This window comes from Schistosoma haematobium, chromosome 1 (genome assembly GCF_000699445.3).
Source record: "Schistosoma haematobium chromosome 1, whole genome shotgun sequence".
In the NCBI taxonomy this organism is placed as follows: Eukaryota; Metazoa; Platyhelminthes; class Trematoda; order Strigeidida; family Schistosomatidae; genus Schistosoma; species Schistosoma haematobium.
Genome location: NC_067196.1, coordinates 41,776,163 through 41,798,311, shown reverse-complemented (window position 1 = coordinate 41,798,311; position 22,149 = coordinate 41,776,163). Strand labels below are relative to the sequence as shown.

Below are 22,149 nucleotides of genomic sequence, written 5' to 3'. Positions count from 1 at the left end.
GAAGTTGTATGTTGTATGAAATACTTGAAGAGAACTGGAAACACATGTATGTGTAAAACTAGACAGATTTCTTCTTATTTAAATAGAAATTTTAGATTCTTATGTATTTAATTTTCATTCTGTACTCATAACACCAAACTGTTGAAGAAAAACGTGTTTCAAGTGAACATTTGGTTCAGATTTTGAAAAAGATATCTCTGTTGAAATATAAATGCATTTCATTACGAAGATATTAAGTTAAGAGAAACGATTATATTGGATCCCATGGTTAATCAATATGCAAAATAAGAAATATTAAACCATTTAAAGTGTTTCTATAATTCACCAAGCCTTGAATATTATTGTATATAAATAATTTACACAGACTTACCTAAATTTCGGAGTTTCCATCGGATTGTGTGCTCGAACCACAACAGTTCAACTTGTAGCTCTGAAAGACTATTAATTTCCAAATTCTTAGGCTTGATTTTTTATATAATGAAAAACACAGTTCGTAGTGTTAAAATCATCATGATAATCTACTAGCTGACATATATTTTAGAGCTTTATCGGTGAGACTATAATTTATGAACGACCTTTGAGCAACGCTAGACTGACCTTGTGAGTGTCCACCTAATAACCAGGACTAAATGAGGACTCGAAACCTGTGTGAGGAATGACAGTTATGATTTACAGTTGATGATTAAGGTTAGAAACTAGGTTTAGGGTTTTCATCACGAACTGACATCAGCTATAATCACAAAACTCTATTTATCCAAATGGATGAGTGAATTTCGCACCAAAATCCGAAACCTGCTATCCTATACCTGATTGGTTCGTTCATAAATTATAGTCCCACCCCTCTACCTATTTTGTAAACACTTTGACTTCAAAACATCAATAAATTAACAAATCAATGTCATCTGATCAGGTTTAACAAGAATTGAACGTTAATCGAACAGAATAAATTTATTGCTCGATGGTAAGTCCATCAAAATGACAGTCATTTAGTCATTAGTTAAACTTTTTCCATAATAATAAATATGACTCACAGCAAATTGAAAATAAGAAATTAAATGAAGAAATTCTTTTACTTATTTAAAAATCTATTTCAAAAATGTACTGAAGTTACTCGATAGATATAAAACTGGTATCATGATTATAATAATAAGTAGTATTTTACATTTTGACTAAACAAACGAGTAATTAAATGTTATGAATCTAGTGTTAGATAATAAATAATTAAATATTGTCATCATTTCATTCATATTTCAGTAGTAAACAATTTAGATTTAGAAATTTCACTGGTTGAAATCACGAGTCAATTGAAGCTAGACCACCATGGAAATCTCCACAAAACCCATTCTGATAATAATAATAATCACCTGCTCACTAGTGACTGAATTCAGAAGACACTCCTGGAGTTCTAGTGAGAAGTCGTTACCAGTGGAGTTCAACCAGGTCTGTTGTGAGATAGGAACTCACTGAAGACAATAGTGTACAGTGGCGCAACTTCGTGGATTGGTTGAAGTTAGACATTAACACCGTTGAAAGCCGGCTCAGTGGTCTAATGGTTAAGTGCTCGCGCATTAAACCAATAGGTCCCGGGTTCGAATCCCGCGGGGTGCGGGATCGTGGATGCGCGCCGCTGAGGAGTCCCATATCAGGACGAAACGGCCGTCCAGTGCTTCCAGGTTTTCCATGGTGGTCTAGCTTCAATTGACCCATGATTTCAACCAGTGAAATTTCTAAAAAATCTCCACAAAACCCATTCTGATAATTTAGATTTAGTTCTTTTTTACAACCATTTGATAAAAAATGTATTATTGAAGAAGGACTTAAATCTGTCATTGTTTATAATTCTATGTTATTCATCAAAACCGACTGTTTTATTCTTGATTTAATGTATAACTGAAACTATTGAATATGAGGATTATGTATTTATTTGGTTTTTCTATGGCGATGCGATTCGTTTTCAAGGGAGGATAATTTGATAGTCTACTAGTATTTTATCAATTTTTAAATTTATGAATGATTCTAAATTATACAACACTTATATATTTGTAAATGCATCTTTAACAACAACTCCTTATTCAAATCCATGTTGTATAAAATCATATTACACATGTTACTTACATGATTTATCTGAAGGAATATCATTCTTTTACTAATCATATTGCGTGACCAGTAAATTATGTCCATTACTTTATTCCATATACCAGTCCAAAGATCAATTAAACATATGGCTAACTTATCGTTTTCATTGCATTCTGTAGCACCTTAAGGAAATTACATAACAAAATCATTAGATTTTTAAGAAAAAAGTTTGTTTCTTCCTAAAAACAAAAGTTGACAGATAAATAACTAACTAATGACTAATTAATGAAACGATTCATTTATAATATTCTTCAACAGGTTATTCAATAATAATAAGATAAATTACTGGTTGCTCTTCTGCATAATGTGTTTTACGTTTAAGAAATCAGTAACTGGAAACTAATGAACTGAAAGGATAGTCTAATGACTTTTAATATCTAGAAATCAGTTTATTCATGAGTTATAGAGAATAAAATGATCAAATGCAAAAGATTTTTCTAGATAGAAAAATCATTGAAAACAAAGAAAATTAACCTTTTTTAAGTCACTAATTCGTACAAGGTAATAGTGTGGTGTGAGTTACTTATATCCACATAAGTAGTATATAACGGTAGTCAGGTATAGAATGTATTTCAGTAGAAGGTCGTTAAGGAAAAAACGTTAATGGACCGCAATTGGTATGAAAATACATGAAAAATGAAATCTGAGACAATCGACTGATATTTGCAAAAGGAACAGTTGTGTTTGAGACGTTGGATAAAGATTTTGCAAATTAACTATTTACTATATGGTTCTCAGATTTTAGTGAGATACTCTGCTTGATAAATTGTGTACTCAATGCATTAAGTAAGCATAAGAGAGGAACCGTTATTGAATAATTCATTTATAATTTGGAGTTATATTTATTTAACACTTTTTCTCTCGGCCAACAACTAGCTTCCACACTATTAACTATCCTATAATTTATCATTTTAGACGATTACTTTCCAATGTAAATTTGCGTGAAATATTCATGGTTTACATACAATTCATTGAGATATCGTACACAATAAGTTTTTTCATTTAAAAATGATTATTTCAGTTAATAGCAAAATTATAGGCAAAATGGATGGTGGCTAGCAGTAGGATCCAGAACGTACGTTTTGTTCTATTTGGGACTTATCAACTGGATGTACCTGAACAGTGCTGGGTTCGATTCTCAAAGTGAACATCCACTCTGACTTTCAGGTACAGCCAGCTAACGAGGATCAAATAGAACGAAACAGTATAGAGGCTATCCGCACAGGATGCGCATATGTCAATTACAGACTGATCAATTGCAGTCCTAAACATCAGTGAAAAGATACAAACAAACAATAAAAAATGAAATTGATATCAAAATTAGTAGCAAGTAAATGAAAGTTATTGGACTCTGAACCTACCACAAACATCATCTGGTTTCATTTGTAACGTTAATGCTTTTAATAATAATTTAATATTCATTGAATCTAATGGAAAATTTTGACTTGATTCTTTCCTTGAATTATGATGAAATAATTTTTGCTCAAACATTTCCGTAATCCATATAACATAAAATATGAGATTACATGACATTAAACCATCTGCTACATCAATGTTTAACGATTCAAGTAAGGTCTTCATAAGACTAAATAAGTAAAGAATCTAAATAAAATGAAAATTAAAATAATAAGTGATGTATTTTATATGTTTATATTACAAATATGTAATTGAATTGAACGTGAAATAGATACATTTATGCCTATACAAACTAATTCTACTTTTCATGTCTATTTTGGATAATTATTAAAAACTTAGCTACTTCAAGATCATGAATTAATAAGAATATGGAGAATTAAATTAATTAGTAACTAATTTATGAGAAGCAATCAATTGAATATTCAGATTGTTTATATCTAACTCATAAACAGATAATTTTTTAAGTTGTTTTGATCAGATTTAGCAGTTTTTCATTCATGCTATCTTGAAGAATTCATACGGTTTACAGTTCTTTTTTGAATGTCTTAGACTAGTATAGGCTTCATTCATAGAAATGTGTTACTACTTGATTCAATATGCCCTAAATTTAGGCAACATAATGCAAATTTCTTCAATGAACACAGCTGATGATAAGAACTTGAAAAAAAAGTTATATTCGACAACTTTAACTCGCAACAATAGCATAAGTAAATTCTAATGGAAGTAATTTCATTTACTCTTTTGATCTTAATTCATAGTGTTCATTTACGGTCTGAATCAAATTTGAATATGTTCTCCTTGCATACAAGTTTTGTCTAAAGGATCTCCTATAAATCATTTATAATATGGTGAAGTTTCTATATGAAGCTCTATAAATATTATGGAACTAATGTGCAGTATTGTATAAAATTAAATGTTGCAAACATGAGGATAGTTATTACAGAGATCTTTAATCAAATCTTACTAGGTTTTCGCAGTAATGATTGTCATTTCAATAATTAAGCGTAGAGGTTGTCAGTGTGTGACATGGTGTCATGGTATGAAAGAAAGCTGTACAGGACCGGCTTCAGTTGTTCATTCACAACTCCCTGATTGGGGCCTTAGAGATGGTACAACACAGTGGCTATAGAAGTTATCAAATATGGCTCAGATTAGAAGCCATCGGCAATCCTGCTGTAACTTTATTTTACTTTCTTCATAAAAAAAGACGTAACTTTTTAACTGAAAGAATTCTTTCTGGTTGTATCTTTGCTAACTGAACTGCTCCTCCCATTATTATTATTTCACTATCATACACTAATTTCTATTCGTTATTGTTTCCCTTTTTCTTATACGCACTTTACATTCTCTATCCCTTCACACTTTCATTGTTATTGTGTGGCACATATGTATTTGGTGCCCATTTGTACCAATATTTATGTTTTCAAATAAATATATGGGTTTTTCACAATTATCACATTGCGTTCATAACAAAAGCAGAATTTCAAAATAAGATGTCAGATTGAATGTCAATTGACTTTCTACACTCTAAAGTGACGTAAAATATTTGTCTATGATCTGGTAGCCAACTTAAATAACCAATATTTTCATTAAAATCAAAAAATAAACCCCCATGATACGAGATATAGATTACTTGATTTATTACCTTTGTATAAATTGTTCTATTAGATCTCTTTTTTGAAAATTACATAACATGTCTATTTTTCATAAGCCCATTTGAAAGTTCATTTAATCAGATAAAACAGCCTAACAGTATAGGGGTTGTGGAGATTGTTAATTTTTGATTGAGACTATGAGCCAATTGATGTTAGAGCACCATTGAAAACCTGGAAGCACTGGACGGACGTTTCGTTCTATTGTGGGACTCCTCAGCAGTGTGCATCCACGATCCCCCTCGCGGGATTCGAACCCAGGGCCTTCAGTCTCACGCGCGAACGCTTAACCTACTGGACCACTGAGCCGACATCTAACGGTGTTAATGTCTAACCTCAGCCAATCTACGAAGTTGCGCAACCATCTCCCATTGTACTGAGGTAGACACCTGTTTCTACCCGACACGGATAAGCTCCACTGGTCACGGCTTCTCACCAGAACTCCAAGAATTTTCTCACGAAGCTAGTCACTAGTGAGCAAATGGTAATCACCAGTATAGGAGTTGTAAAGATTATTAAGTTTTGATTGAGATCATGAACCGATTGGTTTAAATTCGTAATAATGAACATCCTATGATATTAATCATTTTATCCCAAATATTGAAGTATTATAAAAGACTCTATTACTAATAAAATATATCACCTTCCACGGTAATAAATTGATTGAATTCCTGATAACCTTTTTACATCATTAATTTAAAAGATCTTAGTGAAGGTCGTTTTATTTTTCTTCAAATGATTCTGTTTCAATAAAAGAATCTGTTTTTACCTGGTCATTTATAAATATCAAGAAAAACTAAAGATTAAAATAATCAGTTTTCTTTGTTTTCTATATTGATGAATAGTTAAATAACAAATTTTAATGTTTACTTACTCCAATTAGTTTCATTTGAATTGTGTTGAAATATTCTATTTTCAATTTATTCTGAATGAACCATTTATGACATAATATATGACAATAATCCCACAATACTATAATAATATCTATCAAAATTGCATTATCATACATAGAGATCTATTGTAATATTTAATATAAAATCATATTCACATTTACCTGAAGTTCATCTATTTTCTTAACGATATTATCTAATTTTTGTATTAATTTTAATATACCTTTTGGTAGAAAGTCTGATTATTAAAACATATATAGGATACTATATATTTATGTAACTTACTTAAAATTAATGTTTGATTATGTAATAATCTAGTTGAATTTACTTCTTTATCACTATCCAAGAAATCGATTGCCTATACCAATTAAGTAAACAATAAAATGATGGTAAGCATTTTAAACAAAGTTTAATAGTGACTAGTAGAAGAAACCAGAATGAGCGTTTCATTCCATTTAAGACTAATCAGTTTGATACATCTACACTCCAATCTTGATATCAAACTAGAATAAAGTAACTGGTTTCCTTTTATTTGTGTGTTAGTTGATGCTAAACTTTCAAACGTTTGTAATTCTTTCTTTGATGTGTTTTGTTCTTGGGTATTCATGTTTTGCTTTGAGATCTAACAGCTAGATCCCAAAGTATTCTTAATATTACCAATTGTTGACACAAATTCGAAAAACATCTACTTCCTAACTATAACAAGATGAAATAAGATTTGTAAGATACAGTATTTTTCATTCTTGACAAACTACCCCTTAGGCATTCACTATTTTAATCTCACATACAAAGCGTAGATTTTTCTAAATACTTATCAGGCTTAATTTAAATGACTTACTACCACACGCGTTAATTCCATAAATTTATTATTCGATTAACTAATTACTTATGAATTATCCAGTGATATGTATAAAATATTATTATACTCACTAAATAGGACTATAATCATTATATTCCGACGAAATAAAAGTTACTCACTTATAAATAAGAGTGAACCTATAATATATCAGCACGAAAGTATTAAGACAAATCCCAGACTAGTAGATCTAGTAACAGTATCGATGGTAACATAAAGAAGATATCATTTAAGTAGAAAGAACGTATTCAATGAATAAAAAGTATAAAAAATATCTTAGAGCTCAAGATCTAAGCAAAGATAAACTGTGAATAGGTTCAAGCCATCGGGGACGACCCCAGCCATATCATCAGAAGTCTCTAACTATTAGTTATGATAACCAAAAGCACTCAAACCAAGTAGTCTACACCTACCTACACTGCTCAGTTTGAAAATTGATGACTGATTTCTATTCTTGGCTTTGCTCTCCCTAGTTTGTACCAGTTGTACTTCAAAAGGTATATAAATAGATCACATAATATATACTTGAAATGATAGATCTCTTTCCAACAACGTAGTTAAGTACAAGACAACTTATTAAACGATCAAAATACTGGTTGAATCCTCTTTTCATCAACATACTCTTAACGTTCTAATATAGATAGTCTGTAAGACTTTATCAATTCCAGTCTCCGACATACCACATTACTCAATGAGTGTCATTCAATCATCATCTAGAGGAGAAGTGGATCGTAATATATTCAAAGTTTCATTTAACTTCGTTCACCCTATTTCATTTCACTAGTATTAAATTTGTGAAATTTAGATACCTATCAGTCTGACAGGTAGCTTGTGTTTGGTTTTACTAAACAGACAACTAGGTGAATTCACTTCATTAATTGTGGCTATTAACATTTATGAATGATCACAGAACAGTAAACAGCTTCACATTTTTGAAAATCTAGCAAAAATAAGATAATAGATTATTAATCTGACTTGGTTCATTTCGCCATGTGATTTGTTACATTAAAATCCATGAAACTCAACTGCATAACATATACCTACTTTGTTTGACTATTTACACACGAACCATTATAGATGTGCCTGTTGACAAAGTTACACTAAGTCCAAGATCACTGTATTAATAAGCATGAAATTGTAAGTTTAGTTTTAACTTTCGTTCACTTCTATGAATACCTTCCATAGAACTCAATTTTACTGAAAGATTTAAATTCTCAAGTTACCATGTTAGTTGAAAATGCTACAGTTATTCATTACTGATAAACATCAGCTATTTACAAAATCTACTTATGTACATCACCTTTCTATTGACCAGTGAATATTGTTAAACTATTCATTCCTTTTTCATAGCCGAATTCTGATAATAAGATTCACCTACAACACCATATGTTCAGTGCATCCTTTTAAATTTCTTACTTTAATAAATTCAATTGACCATATTTTGACTGTGATATTCTTAAAATCTATTTATTTGTAATACATCATTGATAACGAACTAAATTCTATTCATCTCTAGCAAGTGTTTGAGTTCTGCCTTAATTAACTGGACTGTATATTACTTAAGTTACAACAAGATTACACCTTCCTATGAACTTACCGAATTTGATGTATCCTGTTGTTTCATAGAACTTTTACTTACATTAGCCGCTGGAGTTTCTTGTACAATAGGTTGTTGTAATACATCCTCTATTATCTCGTTTTTATTCAATACTTTTATTGACAATTGTGCAGAGTGTAACACACGAAGTAATTCCAATGTATCAATTTGTGCTTGAATATACTGTATAAATTCTTTAGGTGCTTGTTCTTTAATTAGATCTAATAGTTTTTCCTGTTGGTAAAAAATAATTTAGCGATTTAAATCGGTTAAATCATTGGGTTTGTATTGCTGCTTTATTAATGTCAATGAATAGCACAAATCTTATTTAGAATATCAATTAGAATTAAGAAAGAAAGCAACTTCATATATAATTGATTAAAGAGATTTATTTAACATCAGAATTACAAAAAAATTACTGCTATGGTGTGTGTCAGTTATGTTGATATAAGTAGTATATAACGCTAGTCTTACACACAGAAGGTTGAGAAGATCGAAAAGAAAAGAACGGGAACAGAAAGCAATTGATATGGAAATGGAAGAACAATGAAGCCTGAGACAATTAATAAGCATTTTGCAAATGAAGTATTTTCTGTATGGTTCTCAGATTTTACTAAAAGGTCCTGTAATTTTGTGTTCACATACATTTAGTTTTCACCGCTTGTCTTCTCGTTCATTACATTGTTATGACTTTTATGAATTCATTTAGAGTTAAAAGATCTACGTGAACTATCTCAATAAAAAGGTGACAGAGAAATCAACATCAACCTTTGTATTAGATAAAACTAAATAATATGTGTGGAAAGCATAGTTGGAGAACTTTATACTTTGAGTGTTAATCATTCATTTACTTATATTTGCAAATGTATGATACATGTGTAAAAATCAGTAAATTATATCAGATATGTTAATTGTTCATGTGATTACTTTTCCATTGTACTACCAGTTCTTCTTGTTTCAATGGCGTTTAAGTTAAATAATTAGATGAATAAATCATTTTGAAAGTAATCATGGTAGTTCAAATTACCTTCCTTACTACCTTTGTCTAAATATCTGGGCAATCATTAAATAAAAGTGATGTTTAATGGATTATAGACATCACGTTTCAGGTAGACAACGAAAAGTAGTTTAGAATAGCACCAATTCGGCATCCAGCAGAATAAAAAACATATGGTTAATCGTTTAGAAAAGCTTAAATGTAAGACAATGATTTAAATCATCAACTTGTTTTGGTTGCATGAACAATATTTCCCTACTCATTACTGAAACAAATACATTAAAAGACTGTTTGTTGAATAGATTGATACCATTCATCCCATTTTTCTTTGTTCTTACAACTGTCTTTTAAGAAAACTAGGTCCAGTATTCCTAATTAAGAAACTATGAATACTTTTTTAGTTATATTCTAAACGATATAATATTTTAACTTTCCTACTATATCCCGTATAATGTAAAGAGTATGAGTATGAGTTTCTTGCCACATAACTGTACATCACATGGATGACAATTAATTTGACTTATAAAACAAAAACGAACGGAATTCTGTCCATCTGCTTTTCATGAAATAAGCTTTAAATATAATGAATACTTTAAGTTTGGTTTCACTTCTATTTAGTGATTATTGCTATGAAATTCTATATTCGAAAAGTTTTACAACGTAACATTAATCTTAAGTATAGAAAATCAATATGGTATTTAGAATACACTTTTACTGTACTTTTAGCCATGAAGGAGACCTATGCTTCATCCTAATTGGTTCACAAAAGCTTGACGCATCCGTAATCTATAAAATATTGATGATCCCTATAGGATTCTAACCTACATCACTCAGTGTTGTAATCAGGAGTTTTACATTTTTAATGACAATTCTTTACCTCTTAAAGGTAATATACGAATCAGTATCTGAATGAACAATATTTTTGCAGTTCAATAAAGTAAAATTACTGGCTTTCTATACTTTAATTGAAGGTAACTAAAATATTTTACTTACTTCGAAAACATGCAAAGTATCTCGTGATACCAAATCGAAAATATCGTACTGAGCACATGCAAAATAGATTTGTATTAATTTCATCAAACTATCTATTGTACAACTAACGTTTGTATTTATAGTTGATGAAGGTATTGCTTTTGATTCTGATGACAATTCTCCGTTTTCATCATATTCTTCGGCGGAATCATGGTAATTGTACTGATAATGAATTAAATCTAGTTGTGTCCATTTCAAAAATTTTGTTTCATTCAATGCTATTGTATGATTTATTAAACCTGTAGAAGTTTTCTCTTTATCTACTGGTATTTTACGAATGACGTGTATTCCAGATAGAAAATTAGGAATCAATTTTTTAGAAGAATTTGCTGAGTTAAGAAAAAATTAAATAAATGAAAATGATTTAACACTTTCTTTCTGTTTGAACCAATTATTGTTTTAAAGTAAATTAATTTAAATAACGAAAGTAATTCACGTTCTCATTGAAGGAGACTTAATTACATAATGCACCAATTTACAGTAATGCTATATATCATGAAAGGTACTTTATTTTAAAAAACGTACAAAAGTTGTTTCCACTGGACATTTTCTACAAAAATTTTAATGGTGCAGAAGATATAATGCCTGTGAAATGTAGTTACAACTGACAGTATTTTGTAATATAGTTTTGTTATCGATGTATACACATAGTCATCATTCTTGTAAGGATATAGATTACTTTAGTAAGAAGAATATAATTACAAGAACAATACATGTACATTGATAAACTGGCATGGTCACAACGTTACAAGCCTTTGGAATAATAGATTTCATAAAAGATGCAGTAGTTAGCAAACAGCCTTTCCTTAGGGGAGGGGATTGAGACAACGCGTATTGGAATTAACAGTACAGTGTAAGGCGGTTCCAGTATTGTTATAGGGTACCCCTTGGTTTTATTGATTCGCCTACATGTTTTGGTTACTTTTACACATTTCTTTTTAAACACTTACTCAATGAATCAGATTGCAGATGTTATTTTTCCAATTTTGCTAGATTTAACGTTAACTCTTGTTAGGCTTTCTTTGTAATTCTGTTCAGTACAAAACCCCGAATGAATATGAATCTCATTATATGTCAAATAAACATCTCAGTTTAGGCGCATAGTTGTGATTTACACTCCGAAGTACCTTGTTACGATGAAACTGTAAATAGTGTTAGGTTTTTATATATGCTTTGATTACCAGATCTCACTTATCTTTACCTTTGTAATTAATATTATACAACGTAGTTGTGGAACTATCATAAATAACACAAGACAAAAATACTGAAATAAATACGTTCATAAATATTTGAGATTTTATGACAACTAACACATTAATTTTTTAGAAAATAACATGAATTGACTAAATATTTGGACCATTATTCGGATATTTGAATATTCAAGATGACCAATTAATTAAAACTATTTGAATAGTTACAGTGTTTAAAAAAGTTCTTCTATGCATCTTTTTCACATCACCTGCTTAATTTTTACGTTTAGTTTAATTTTTAGCTCAATCAGTTGTTACTGAACAATGTAAAGTATTCAGTTTCATGACTACTATCACTTATATGAACGGTATTTGCTATATTTATCTTATTCGGTTCTTGCTCTTTAGAACTAGATTATGAAAAACTACAACTAATCTGACAAAAAAATTTACCCTGACATGATCATGAATATAAAATGGTGTTACCGATTGTAGCTCACTTTCATGTCGACATTTCAACTCGTTGTAAATGGAAATCATTTTTTATGTCAGTATTAGAATTGATACCAAATAGCTTGTCATTGTTATTAACAGCTTTAAAGATTAAATAGGCATTATATCAGTGAAAAAGCTTAATTTTTCCGACCAATGTAGCCAATGAGATTAGAACAAACATTCATTTCGAATTTTATTTATAAACAAATGGTTTCGTTTATCTTACCAAACTACTTTGCAATTCGTTATAAATGAAGACTAAAAATCGAAAATTAATTGTAGTTTATCAAAAGTATTTATGAAAGAAAATAGTTCAATATTTCATATGCAATATTCAGTATTATACATTCACACTATCCCCTGGATAATATCATGGTGATATTTTCAGAAAATGTTGTGTATTACCCTAAAAACCAATATTTCCGGCTGGTCAGCAACTTTTATCATGTTTAGAAAACTGGAATATCTTTGAACTTAGTTATGAAGTTTCCAAGCCAATTTTTATCAATGAATAAGCTCATATTTGTTAGCAAATTAAAAATAATGTTTTGGTTAATTTGGAGACCTTAGGTATCAATGCTCACGATCCACCAAAGTAGCACAGATATATTCAGTTTTTATTTTGCTCAGGATTTTCAGTTCTTATTTTTTCTTACACTATGTATGACTTTATTTTGTTCGCCTTTTCAAAATTCATCATTTATTCCGACTTCTCAGATATTCATCTTACTAATCTCAACTTACTACACTGATACGGTGTCATAACTTTACTCGATAAACACTTATATCAGATTGTACGCCAATTATCATTGACTGATGGCGTTTACTTTACTTACTTACTTACTTGCGTACAATGTTTACTTTTTAAATCACTGTTTGCAGATAACTTTTGGATAATTTTTTATGACAAGCATACAAGCATAACTAATTGATGACGGCAAAATATCAGTAGTTTATCTAAGAGTGGAGAACTACAAAATCAATTTGTTTACAATTTGTGTGTAACAAATAATGATCCGAAATACGGGGAAAAGGGTAAATAAGTATTCAAAAAGTAGTATATTTACATGAAAACATGAGGAGAACTAACTTTCCAATGCTAAAAATTGCATATATATTGGTTTTTGTGTATGTTTTCTATCTTTAAGGTTGCTTAAAAAATAACCTGATCTTAATTATTAATTATTATGATTATTATTTAAAATTCACAATGTTTTGTGGAGTAAATTACATAGTTAAATTCTTACTTACGATAAATTAACTCCATTGACGCAATAAAAAGTTCAGTATAAACGTCAGACATTTCCCAATCAGATGAATCTACTGTTGGTTTTGGTGTGATTAAACTTCTTCTTTCTCCAGGCTTTAAGCTTAATGCTTCTAAAATAGCTAATATTTGAGCAGATGAATTTGGAATTAATTGATTTAGATAACGTTCAGTAATTGTTCGAGGCCATGAATGCTGTACACAATATGAAAATATTTTAAATACATTTAATGAATAACGGTCAAACAAAATGATTTGTAGATATATTATTGTGGAACACTTTAAGAAATCAAGACATTTTGACAGTGATAAATAAATTCGAGCTATTAAGAAACCAGGCCACGGTTACAATATATAGGAATTATAATCCATCAACTTAAAATGTTTTGGATAATTCACTTAAGTTAGGAATATCTTCCTAATTACATCAGTAGAAATAGTTGCAACTAAAAAATACGAACTAAATTAGTCAAATAAAAAAATTGAAAAACAACACAGAAATTAGGCACTTATTCGTTAAAAATATAATTTAGATATAATTCATTAACTGTCAAAAAGCTGCGCGATAACAGTTAATCTAATCGAACTTTAAGTCAGTCAGTCAGCAACAATGTAGAACTTCTAATCCATATACATTAGTTCAAGTTGTCAAACCACATTAGCACAGAGATACAATTGTCTATTCAAATCCCATAGTGGTATAAGGAGCAATCGGAAAGATTAGGATTTGGAGATGTATTAAAGCTTCAAACTGCTTTCTAATCTCTTTGATCTATGCTGCTAGATAGTAGCACTACCCTTTACAAATAAACTAGTGTCAATCAACGTAGAGTATTCAATTTCGATCAGTGAGTTGCACCACCTAAAACATTGTTAATTAGTATCTATTTAGAAAACTAAATATAGTTGTAGTGAATTCATATTCACAGTGATAACCATGTGAGAATAACTATATTTCTTTTCGTATTCCATAAAAGTGAAATATCCAATATTTTCGAGCAGTTTTCCGTTCAATTGGGATTTCTGCATATGTCTTCTATAAACATGACACAACAGCGCATCCCAACTTCACGAGTGAAACAAGTAAATAAAGTAGGAGTGAAAACTTGAATTGAAATTCGTGGTGAAAATCTCACGCTTATGTGCAGCAATCATTCACTAACTGAACGAAATCAATGCTCGTAAACGCTAAATACTTCATAATTATACAAAACTGAAAAGCAGACCTGCTACAATTTTACAGATACGCATCTTATTCCTGAGAAACTTGGTGTTTGCAAGTCACTGTTATTGAATTTACAAAATGACATGTACATATGCTGTTTATTCATAAGATGATTCTGAAATGTACAAACATATACAAGAAGAATGAGAATTACGCTTTATCGTGATAAACAAAACACCTTGAGCGTTTCATTTTTATCGGTTAACAATAAAAATGAGTTTCCATAAATATGCATAGTTAGAACCAATAGCGCCTTATCTTGAATTGTTTCTATCAATCTATCTGACCTTAGTTCATTGGAAAAAACCGGTTGTTGCAACACCTTTTTGTAAGTAAACAGTGGAATATCACTTTTAATAAAAGTAAAACTGCCTTCTTAACATCACAGTTCCAGTTAAAAAATGAAAATTTTTCACCAAAAAATTTCTTTTGACGTGTATAAGTTATTTTACCCCGTTATAATTAAAAAAGGATGACAATCACTATTATTTTCATTGTATTGACCTAAGTATTTTTTTTTCTTATAATTAGAAGTTTATCATTCCAACCATTTAGCATTTTACTTATTCACCATGTGTTTCAAAAAAACTATGAAAGAATCAAAGATTGAATTACACAAAAAGCTCATTCTGTATAGCTCACGAAAAAGTTACGAATAGTTCCTATATTTAAATAATTACTTTGAAACTAACCTACCTGTAATAGTGTAGCGAATTCAACTCTGACTTTTGGTCGGAGATAACCTTGTGGACGTTTACGTGATTCAAAGACAGATCGTTTAAACACCATGGAAGAAAGCTGTATTTACAAATTCATAAAATGTTATCACTTTTTTGAACGTGTTTTAAATAAGATAAGGATTATGATGAAATAAATATCATAAAACATAATGTTGTACAAAGCATTTGCTGAATTGTAAAATTTATCATAAAATGGTTTATTATCATTATTATTATCGGAGTTCACTTATTAGTTAATTATTTAATACAATGCACACTGTAAGCTGGGTTATTATACGATCGAATAAATCAGTCGGTTTAAACTAAATGGATACTGCAAGGTTAAATTGCTTCATTTCATTTCAGTAAAATAGTATGACGTTTACAAATACTTGAAGTGTCAATAAAAACGGCTTTATACAGATAACACATTTTGTTATTTTATTCTTTATTCATCTTTCTTAATATTTAATTATCCAGCGTTTAAAGATTCACAACTCACTATTAACTCTTTTAAATTACTCCATCAAAATCATGATAAATAATTTCTCACGTTCATATTCATTCTATCTTTATAATAGCTAATCACGGTTTATGCTCATGAAATAATTTTTCAGCTGTATTGAATTCAGTCAGTCATAATTATGATGAATTCAAGCCGAACTATCACTAAATTTATTGGTTCGAATAAAATTTCAGTAACTAATCTACAGCTGATTTCTTTTACTTAGAAAATTCCATAAACTTGCCTATCTGCTAATATATTTGAATAACAAACTGTTTTCACATCAATTGTATGCACTATCAGCACTCAAGCAAACTGGCTGTTCCTATTTTATAAACATAAATATTAAAATAACTAGATTCTGCCACACTAATATCTTGAAGCTCTAGTAAAACCAGAAAACTGTCATGAATACCAGAGCCTAAAAAGTTTGTGATATCTCCATAATTATATCTTCACAATAAATTTAGCTCCCGAAGTTGCAAAATGTATTAGTTTAAACATAGCATTGGAAGAAATTAAATTCTACTGTGTTTACAAACCAGTCAGAATACATTCCATGTATGTTTTCAGGATGGTTTCAATAGCTCATAACACGATGGCTACTTTTAAACAAAACTCCTGTCAAAACTAACATGTCTAGGGATCTCAAAGATAGAACATTCTTCCAGGATTTTCGTGGTTTCATTTGGTAGCATTAGTCATCGAATTGTTGACTAACAGGTTGTTTGATCAATATCATCAGACTAAGTGAAACTAAGGTGTTTTTTACTTCAGGTCAGAAGAGGAAACTAATATTTTCAAAAAAATACACATTTCATCTGAGTAAAAATCGTGACCGTGTAAACGAAGTATTTTGACACAATCGCATTGTTCATATACAAACTGATAGTTTGTTTATGAGTAGGAATGTGTGCAATTAATTCTGTGTAGATATTGAACTGCTTTTAAGGTCAGTTTTCTGACAGAGTAGTAAACTCAAAATAAATTAGCCGTAGTTTTAAACTTTTCAAACTTTCGAACTAAATAAGGTGTTTTTATCATACCTAAAACTCCATAATTCATAGATTATCTTGTATTTTCGAAAATATTTTAAAAGATTGGTGTAACAGCTTTGGTGAAAAATTTCACAGAGTGAATACCATCTATTCAATGATACCGACTGAATGACAAAAATTGTACTAGGTGTTTAAAGAAATGAAATGTTTTGATATCATTCCTCTTTATGCAAAATTCTTAGCATATTCGGTAGCAGTAATGAGGGTGGAAAAAGGTTAACGGTAATTTATGTTTTTACATACTTCGATAGCAACCACGTGAAATAAATTACTGGAGGTGGTCGACATCAAACTTTTCGCACGGTCCCGTAGTTGATGCATCTCAGCAAAATCAACCAACGATTTTCTTGCCAGAGCCTATTCGATCGAAAACAAAGATCAATGTGATTATCATTTGCTTATAACCGTCTGGATATTTTGAAATGCGTATATAGAGAGAATAAAAATAACTTCAGTAAACATGCTACTTTCCAGAAATGAGATGTTAGTATTTATATAGTTCGCTCACTCACTTATTTTGTTTTTCTTTTAATTTTCTGAAAAAGTATCTGTGGGTGCTCCAACCTGGTTTATTTTTGAAATCTCTGTTTATCTAAAGATAAGACCACATACTTAATACATCAATAATATATGTGGAGGTTTTAAAAACCCCTTTGCATTTTCCATATTTTAAATCTCCTTGAACGCTTAGTTGTTTGCGTACGACTTAAATAAGTCGAAAACTTGATTTTCCTTTCTGTTCAAACTGTCTAAATACCTATGTCATTTTCACTGATTTTGCAAATTCAGTGCACTTTGCTAACTTAATTCAAAGTAACTTGTATGTGCAATCGTTCTGAGTCTTTACCATTTATTTTTAGTAATAACGTGTGGTACAGAATTCGACTTTCTGGCTCAAGACTTACTTACGCCTGTTACTCCTCGTGAAGGAGCATAGGCCGCTCACCAGCACTCTCCGTCCAACCCTGTCCTGGGCAATCCTTTCCAGCTCCTCCCAGTTCCTATCCATCCTTTTCATATCTGCTTCTCTTTCCCGACGTAATGTGTTCTTAGGCCTTCCTCTTTCCCGTTTCCCTTCAGGATTCCAAGTTAGGGCTTGCCTTGTGATGCAGTTTAGTGATTTGTGTAATGTATGTCCCATCCATTTCCATCGTCTTTTCCTAATTTCTTCTTGAGCTGGAAGTTGGTTTGTTCTCTCCCAAAGAAGGCTATTGCTGATGGTATCCGGCCAATGGATGTTGAGTATCTTGCGTAGACAGCTATTTATAAATACTTGTACTTTCTTGATTGTGGTTGTTGTAGTTCTCCGAGTTTCAGCTCCGTACAGTAGAACTGCCTTGACGTTTGTATTGAAGATTCGCACTTTGATATTGGTTGAAAGTTATTTTGAGTTCCATATGTTCTTCAATTGTAGGAATGCGACCCTTGCTTTGCCAATCCTCGCCTTTACGTCTGCATCCGAACCTGCTTCTTCATCGATGATGCTTCCCAGGTATGTGAAGGACTCTTCATCTTCCAGTTTCACCATCAAGAGTGATTGGACTGCTGTTCTCCGCTTTGAATTTGAGGACCTTTGTTTTCCCCTTGTGTATGTTGAGACCTACTGATGCAGAGACTGCTGCTACACTGGCTGCCTTTATCTGCATTTGTTCATGTGTATGCGATAGGAGGGCCAGGTCATCTGCGAAGTTCAAATCGTCTAATTGATTCTGAGCTGTCCGTTGTATTCCGTGTTTTCCCTCAGATGTCGAGGTCTTCATAATCCAGTCGACCACCAGAAGAAAGAGGAAGGGAGAGAGTAGACAGCCTTGTCTGGCTCAAGAGTATGTGGATAAATAACGGGAAAAGTACAGTGAACAACTGTAGCTGTTTCAGTGAAAACTAATCATCCTGCCTTTACCCAAGTCATTAAGTTGTTTTTCTTGATAATCACATCGAACACAACATTTTTATTTAATTTATTCATAAAAATCACATAAAGTAAGCCTAAAGCTTTGTCATGTTTAGGTTCTAGTTCAATATATCATTGTGACTGTTTGCAAGCACTGAAAATGCTTAGCATCTGAAGCACTTAAAAAATCTTTGGCAATTTAGTATAGACACTTTGTTTCTTTAAAACATCTTAGGATTCTTAAGTTAAAGTATCACGAATCTAGAGTTTTCTGTTATCTCAATAATCGCATAGTTTTATCTAAATAGAATTTAATGACACATTTTTAAGCCACATAATAAGTTTTGTCTGGTTGTTTAGAATATATGATCATTGATTAGCCCTCTTACAGGTGCTCTAAGAATGAACAAGCATATCATGTCAACCGAATCAATATATTTTACGAACAATAAAACAACTGTGCAGTGTCTCCGATGTAGCGAATAAGTTTCATTTTTAGGACACAGATAACAGATATATTTGGTTAATCACTTGAACAGTAATAATAATGACTTCTTATACATATTTTAGTTATCATTACGATTTCTTACAGAACCAAATTACTCAGTGAAACAGGTCATGTATAGTATTTAAAATAAAAATTACATTTAATTGTGAATTCAAACACCAGTATTATAGCTTATGAAAATTAACCTTAGTAATATAAAGTAATTTACCCTTGAGACCTTGTCAACGAAAAACTCTCAGCTCCAAACATACATTATTGTAGTAAGGCTTTTTCAAGTATTGCAAACCAAAAGGTTTATCATTCAAACCATACTATACAGACCAACTCAATTCAGAACAGCTGCCCCCAAGCTTTTAAAGACAATTTTTTATTTGTTGCTGGAGGTAATGTTCATACTATTGTAATGACGAAAACCTTTGACTTTTTTCTAGCCTGCAGATAATGTGAATAATCCATGAGTTCACAACTACTACCGGTCTTCCCACGCTTGGCTACTAGGGTACTATTCAAATGTAACTTACTACCACTAGCTTGTTCTTTCTTCAAGTGCTACTAAAACTTTTTCTATTTTATCAATGAAAATTGCGTTGTTCAAAATATCACAAACAACTATAAAATGATAAGTGATAACAAGCAAACCCTCAAGAAAAATCACAAGTCGAGAATGAAAGAATTATCTAATATCTTTGGTTATTTAGTTAAGGAAAATGACTGGGAAACGTAATGAAAAGCATCTTTTAAAGCCCTCAGAAGAAGCAGTAAATACGAATTTAACTTCAAATCACTGGAACGTTGCATAGAAAGTCAATGACAAAGAGTCGTCAAATATTAGTACTTTGAACTGCGATGGATTTTCGAACTCATATAGCTAGATACCTTCAGCGTATCAGATCTGGTTACGAATTATGTGCATTTATTCAAGACAAAATTAAATTCTTCTGCTGTTTGGTTACGAATATATAAGAGTCGGAATAAATCAAAAATTACCACGTGACATATATTTAAAATATATGCCGAGAAACGTACTTCTGATGCATCACTGTAACCATTATAGTAAAGCACTTTACTAGCAGTAACGGAAATACGAAACTTTAGATCAAGCAGATGCATTGGATTGTATGACAACCATCGCGATGTAAAGAAATTCATCCAAAGTAACTGCGCGGACAGGATATCAGATTGACTGTTTGGTGCAAAGTTGTCAAATAACTTCAAAAGGTTTATTGAGTCTAGAATAAACATTATCAGGAAAGAGGACCCACCTACCTATCGTTATTAGATCAGAATCAACTGAACTGTCGAACATGTTGAGAAGAAGCTCACGTTGCTTACGGAAGAAACAAAGAATAAACCCCTCGAATTTCCCATCAAATCCGTATTCTGATAGAAAATGTTCCAGAGTTCTCAATAGAACTACATGATCAATATTCTGAAAAATTGAAGCAGGTTTAATGAGCAATATACCTTTATGAATACCCTCAGATAATGCCTTTTTGCTTCATCAGGAAGAAGTGAGTTATTTATGAATGAATCGTTTGTAACCGTTTTTAAGCGACACAGAAAAATCACTAAATCCGAAAAATGTATCTTGTAGACTTATTAAAACATAATATTCTTTATACCTCTCTGCATTTAAAGATAAAAGCACAACTTTCATGTATCCAATTACGTAGTTCAACCGCGCTAAAAGACTGATAAATAGTTTTTAGACAGCAGTAGCTGTAAATAATGCATCCAACCTATTGCAACATACATTTCTTTATCGGAAAAGCCTAAGTACTCCTTATTTATTGGCTTCTTGCTTTCCAACATGTTATGAGTAAAATTAAGAACGTGTAACTGCTGTAACAAACAAAGCGGTCAAACGTTGTCATAATGATCGTTGATTCATGGTATCACTAAACGAAGAAAACCAAGCGTTTAGGAGCTTAATGAAAATAGACAAGTTGTGTATTAAACGGAACAACATCTTAATCTGTTCTTGCTAATGAAAATTTAATACTGTAAAGTATGTGACTTACGCACTATCTAAAAATAACAGAGTTAATTCAAATGGTTGTGGACGGAATAGAAGAAGCTTTCGCTTAACAGGCTTCCGTGTCTAGTAGCAGGGGATCACCAAATCCTCCAGGCAGGAACCTAGGTATGTTAACAATAAAAGAGGAAAAGAGATTGGTAAATCATAATGTGATGCTGTTCTTGGTCCTTAAGAATAGGTCAAGTTGCCTCTTGAAGGACTCCTGAGAAGTCGCTTGGACTAGCTCGGCTGGCAGCGAGTTCCAGCTTTTGACAACTCTTAAGGAGTAGAAATTATGTCTACATTCCGTCTTGCTATGTTGTGTTTCCAGTTTCTGGGTGCTACCCCTTAGGTTGTTATTTGAACTAAGCTTAAGTAGGTGTTTAAGAGGATGTCCAGAAGTGTTAAGAATACTATAAGCCATTAATAAATCACCTCTAAGACGCCTATATTCTAATAGGTAAAGGTCTAGTGAACGGAGGCGTTCTTCGTAAGGCTTAGATTTGAGTCCTCGAACTGATTTCGTGGCTCGCCGCTGGATACGCTCCAAAGTGACCTTGTCCTTTTGGAGTGAGGGGGAGTACTATGTTTCCGTACTCTAAATGGGGACGGATGAAACTATTGAAGATTGTGTGGAAAGTTCTTCCGTCAAACTGTCCAAAAATGCGCCTCAACGTTACCAGTGCAAGGTTTGCTCG

The 22,149-nt window shown here is 31.4% G+C and overlaps 1 protein-coding gene across 1 annotated transcript in view; it reads right to left on the bottom strand.

Moving 5' to 3' along the window:
* MS3_00009838 (uncharacterized protein) overlaps positions 1-20,740 on the bottom strand; it is a gene marked incomplete at its 5' end in the record, with an annotated part of 114,979 nt that extends 94,239 nt beyond the window's left edge. Inside the window, 13 exons of the mRNA XM_012945396.2 lie at positions 371-461; positions 2,116-2,258; positions 3,498-3,738; positions 6,079-6,219; positions 6,259-6,332; positions 6,380-6,452; positions 8,548-8,781; positions 10,538-10,905; positions 13,513-13,723; positions 15,450-15,551; positions 17,279-17,392; positions 20,422-20,663; positions 20,701-20,740. Coding sequence (XP_012800850.2) covers positions 371-461; positions 2,116-2,258; positions 3,498-3,738; positions 6,079-6,219; positions 6,259-6,332; positions 6,380-6,452; positions 8,548-8,781; positions 10,538-10,905; positions 13,513-13,723; positions 15,450-15,551; positions 17,279-17,392; positions 20,422-20,663; positions 20,701-20,740 — 2,074 coding nt within the window. The remainder of the gene's footprint in view (positions 1-370; positions 462-2,115; positions 2,259-3,497; positions 3,739-6,078; positions 6,220-6,258; positions 6,333-6,379; positions 6,453-8,547; positions 8,782-10,537; positions 10,906-13,512; positions 13,724-15,449; positions 15,552-17,278; positions 17,393-20,421; positions 20,664-20,700) is intronic.
* Between the last annotated feature and the right edge of the window lie 1,409 nt (positions 20,741-22,149).